At 47.7% G+C, this 3,669-nt stretch overlaps 1 protein-coding gene across 1 annotated transcript; it reads left to right on the forward strand.

Moving 5' to 3' along the window:
* Nucleotides 1-245: 245 nt before the first annotated feature.
* On the forward strand, nt 246-1,223 carry LOC104122126 (olfactory receptor 14I1). The gene has a single exon (XM_009634217.2). The coding sequence runs from the start codon at nt 261-263 to the stop codon at nt 1,221-1,223; it is 963 nt and encodes a 320-aa protein (XP_009632512.2). The 5' UTR covers nt 246-260.
* Nucleotides 1,224-3,669: the final 2,446 nt, after the last annotated feature.

Raw genomic sequence — 3,669 nt, forward strand, 5'->3', positions numbered from 1 at the left:
CCCACGAGCTCACTGCTGCAGAGCAGGGCTGACTCCTAAGCAGTCAGTGAGCAGAGGCCCTGCTCCTCACGGCATGGTTGGCCAAAACAAACCAGAGCGGCAGCCATGGAGATGAAGGAATGTCTCCTGGAAAAGGAAAACAGTGTATGAAACAGCGGGAGGGTGTATGAGAAATGGCTTCTATTTTCCTCAGAGATGTCTCCCCTAAATTATCACTGTCTTTTTCTCCTTGGTATGTGCCCCATTCCCAGAGGAAGAAAATGTCCAACAGCAGCTCCACCACAAAGTTCCTCCTCCTGGCATTCACAGACACACGGGAGCTGCAGCTCTTGCACTTCTGGCTCTTCCTGGGCATCTACCTGGCTGCCCTCATGGGCAACGGCCTCATCATCACCGCCATAGCCTTTGACCACCGCCTCCACACCCCCATGTACTTCTTCCTCCTCAACCTCTCTGTCATCGACCTGGGATCCATCTCCACCACTCTCCCCAAATCAGTGGCCAATTCCCTCTGGGACATTACGGACATCTGTTACTTGGGATGTGCTACTCAAGTCTTTTTTTTATTTTTCTGTGCTACTGCAGAGTTTTCTCTTCTCACTGTCATGGCCTATGACCGCTATGTTGCCATCTGCAAACCCCTGCACTATGGGACCCTCCTGGGCAGCAGAGCTTGTGTCCACATGGCAGCAGCTGCCTGGGGCAGTGTTTTTCCCTATGCTGTGCTGCACACAGTCAATACATTTTCAGTCCCCCTCTGCAAGGGCAATGCTGTGGACCAGTTCTTCTGTGAAATCCCCCAGATCCTCAAGCTCTCCTGCTCAGATGCCTACCTCAGGGAGGTTGGGCTTATTGTGGTCAGTGCCTGTTTAGCACTTGGGTGTTTTGTATTCATTGTGGTGTCCTATGTGCAGATCTTCAGGGCCGTGCTGAGGATCCCCTCTCAGCAGGGACGGCACAAAGCCTTTTCCACGTGCCTGCCTCACCTGGCCATGGTTTCCCTGTTTATCAGCACTGGCACGTTTGCCTACCTGAAGCCCCCCTCAATCTCTTCTCCTTTGCTGGACTTTGTGGTTGCAGTCCTGTACGCGGCGGTTCCTCCAACAGTGAATCCCCTCATCTACAGCATGAGGAACCAGGAGCTCCAGGATGCTGTGTGGAAATTGATAACTGAATGTTTTTTTAAAGCAACAAAATTCTTCTGGGCAGCAGCTATAATGTAACTCATTTCAGGCCCAGCCTGTCTTCTGTATTTTTTTTAATGGTGGTGGTTTTTTACTTCTGACAAAGCTGTCCCCTTTCTCATTCACTCTCTGCTTTGCTTTTCTGACTGAGTGGCTTTGTAAATGAGGCACCCTGCTCTCCGTGAGTTTAAACAAAATAAAGGTAATGGTTTTTTTTTCCCTGAGATCCTTCCTTCAATGCCTTTTTGGAGATACAGGGCGGCTCCTGTGTGCATGGGTGGAAGGGAAAAGAGTCCCAGCATGGCAGGACTGCCAGAGACCACCAGTGCTTGGCCTTCCAGAGCTCTTCTCTTTCCTCTTCCACACTCTTTATGAGCAATTGCTTTGGTGTAAGGCATGATTAGTCCGGCAGTTGGTCACAGTTGTGCTGCTCAGTAGACCTGTGACCGCAGGCTTAGACAGGCAATGGGCACTTCTGAGACATAACAGCATTTCCATAAAGAAAGGTAGTCTCCTCAGGGCAATGCCTGAAGGCTTAAGAATTCTTCCAAAGTTTCTCTCAAGAACATGCCCAGAAAAGTGGCCTGCAGAGGAAGCCCTGGCAGCCATACCTCTTTCTATTGGAAAAGGATGGGTTTGTATGGGAACCCTTTGTGGTTTTATATCCATAGATAACATCACTGTAGGCATGAGCAATCACTCAAATATTTGTAACTTTACCAAAGTTGTGGGATGTGACTTTGATTATACAGCTCCTGTTACCTCTTATCAATTGTTACCATCTAATTACACATTTAAGCTTTATTGCCCACCTGCATTGAAATGAATCTTCCTTGGTGAAATAACTACTACAACATGTTGACCTGTGCTATCTGTTAGAACGCATCTGAAGCAAGGGACACAAAACACCAATCACTGTTCGTCATGATACAGAAGAGATACACCATGTCTTGGAAAGAGCGAAGAAGGATGGAGAACACCACTGATGGGAAATTCGTCTTGGATGGTCACCAACAGCCACAGGACTGTTTAATCTTATGCTCACCCAGTTGTGATTTTACTAACTCCAATATGTCTATTGCTTCTAATTACATTGTATACAAAGGTTTGGTACATGATAAACCAAATAACCCAACTTCAACCCCCCAAAACATGCAAATTAACACATAGCAAATAGAAGTGCTTCACTGTCTACTGACCGTGGATCTGTAAACACAGGAACAGTCAATGCACTATTTATGGCACAGAGGCAAGAGGTGACCGTACCACCACTCTGTGAAGGTAAGAGGAATTGACTAGAGTCACAGGGTGGAGTGTGGTGGTGTGCTCCCCCCTCCCCAAGCCCTCCCCGAACCCCCTGCTCCTGACCTCTTCCCATACTTCTGCTCAAGTGATAACCACCACTGGCAGTCATGGTAGATGTGTCTGGTCATGATGGATGCATCCAGCTCAGAGGGGATTTGGGGGAGACAGATAACAATACAATAGCGAAAGGCTATTGTGCAGTGTGCCCACCTAAGCACAGTGAAGGAAACAAAAACCTATGGTCAGTATGCAAATATGGCTATGAGCCAGTCATCTTACCCCCATCAATGCTGAGCAGCCCAAGAGCCCTTTGGGCTCTCCTGCACAGCAGTGGGCTGCATGCCAGGATCTCCCCATGGGCAGGGATGCCACTCAAGGTCACTCCTCGAGTTTGAGAGATTCCTTACCCCAACAGATCGTCGGCGAGTGGCACACAGCATGCTAACTCTGAAACCTTGGCTAAGTGACATAAAGGATTGATTGTGCAGATCTAAACCTTTAGACATAAACCATTGACCAAGCCTGGGACTAGGATTGGATCCAGCCACACCTAGACTCCTCTCTGAGGAAGGAGTTTAGAAAGCAAGGGGTTCCTCTCTGAACCTCATGATCCAATGGGAGGCTCTCCCTGACAGCTTTGTCTCACCCTGTCCTCTGTGCAGTAAATCACCAAGTGTACCTTGCCATCGAATCTTATAAACTATTGTTGCATTTGCCACTGAACTTTGTTAACTCACTGTTTTACATCAATAAACTATATTTGTTACCTCCCTCTCACGCCAGCCAGGACAGGGTCAGGACAAAGACTGCCCACAAAGTGTCTGACATAAAGGGCCTTGACTTCCCTACAGATTCAGCCTTCATTTGGAGATGTTTGGTTTGATTGCTGATATCGCTTAGTGTGTAAGCAGACAAATGAAGAACAGTGGGAGAAAAAGAAATCCTATCTTACTGGGTTTTTTTGATTGAAATATTTTCACTTCTGAAATCTCTGTAGTTAACCAGAGAAGAACTAAGTCGTTAACAAAATGATGCCCAGAGACTTGGCTTGTTGGGGTGCTTGGCATGTTCATGAGCCCTCTGGTGCCACGTTCCTGAACTGCAGATACTGAAAGGGGAGTGAGCTGGCCTCTGGAGAAGGAAAAGCAGCAAAGCTCCAAGTTTCTGAGGGTGTTCTCAG

The sequence above is a fragment of the Egretta garzetta genome, unplaced genomic scaffold (genome assembly GCF_000687185.1).
Source record: "Egretta garzetta isolate BGI_Z169 unplaced genomic scaffold, ASM68718v1 scaffold982, whole genome shotgun sequence".
Taxonomy (NCBI): Eukaryota; Metazoa; Chordata; class Aves; order Pelecaniformes; family Ardeidae; genus Egretta; species Egretta garzetta.

What these genes read in the sequence shown, in the direction of transcription:
- LOC104122126 (XM_009634217.2), top strand. Translation starts at nt 261, where the DNA reads ATGTCCAACAGCAGCTCCACCACAAAGTTCCTCCTCCTGGCATTCACA.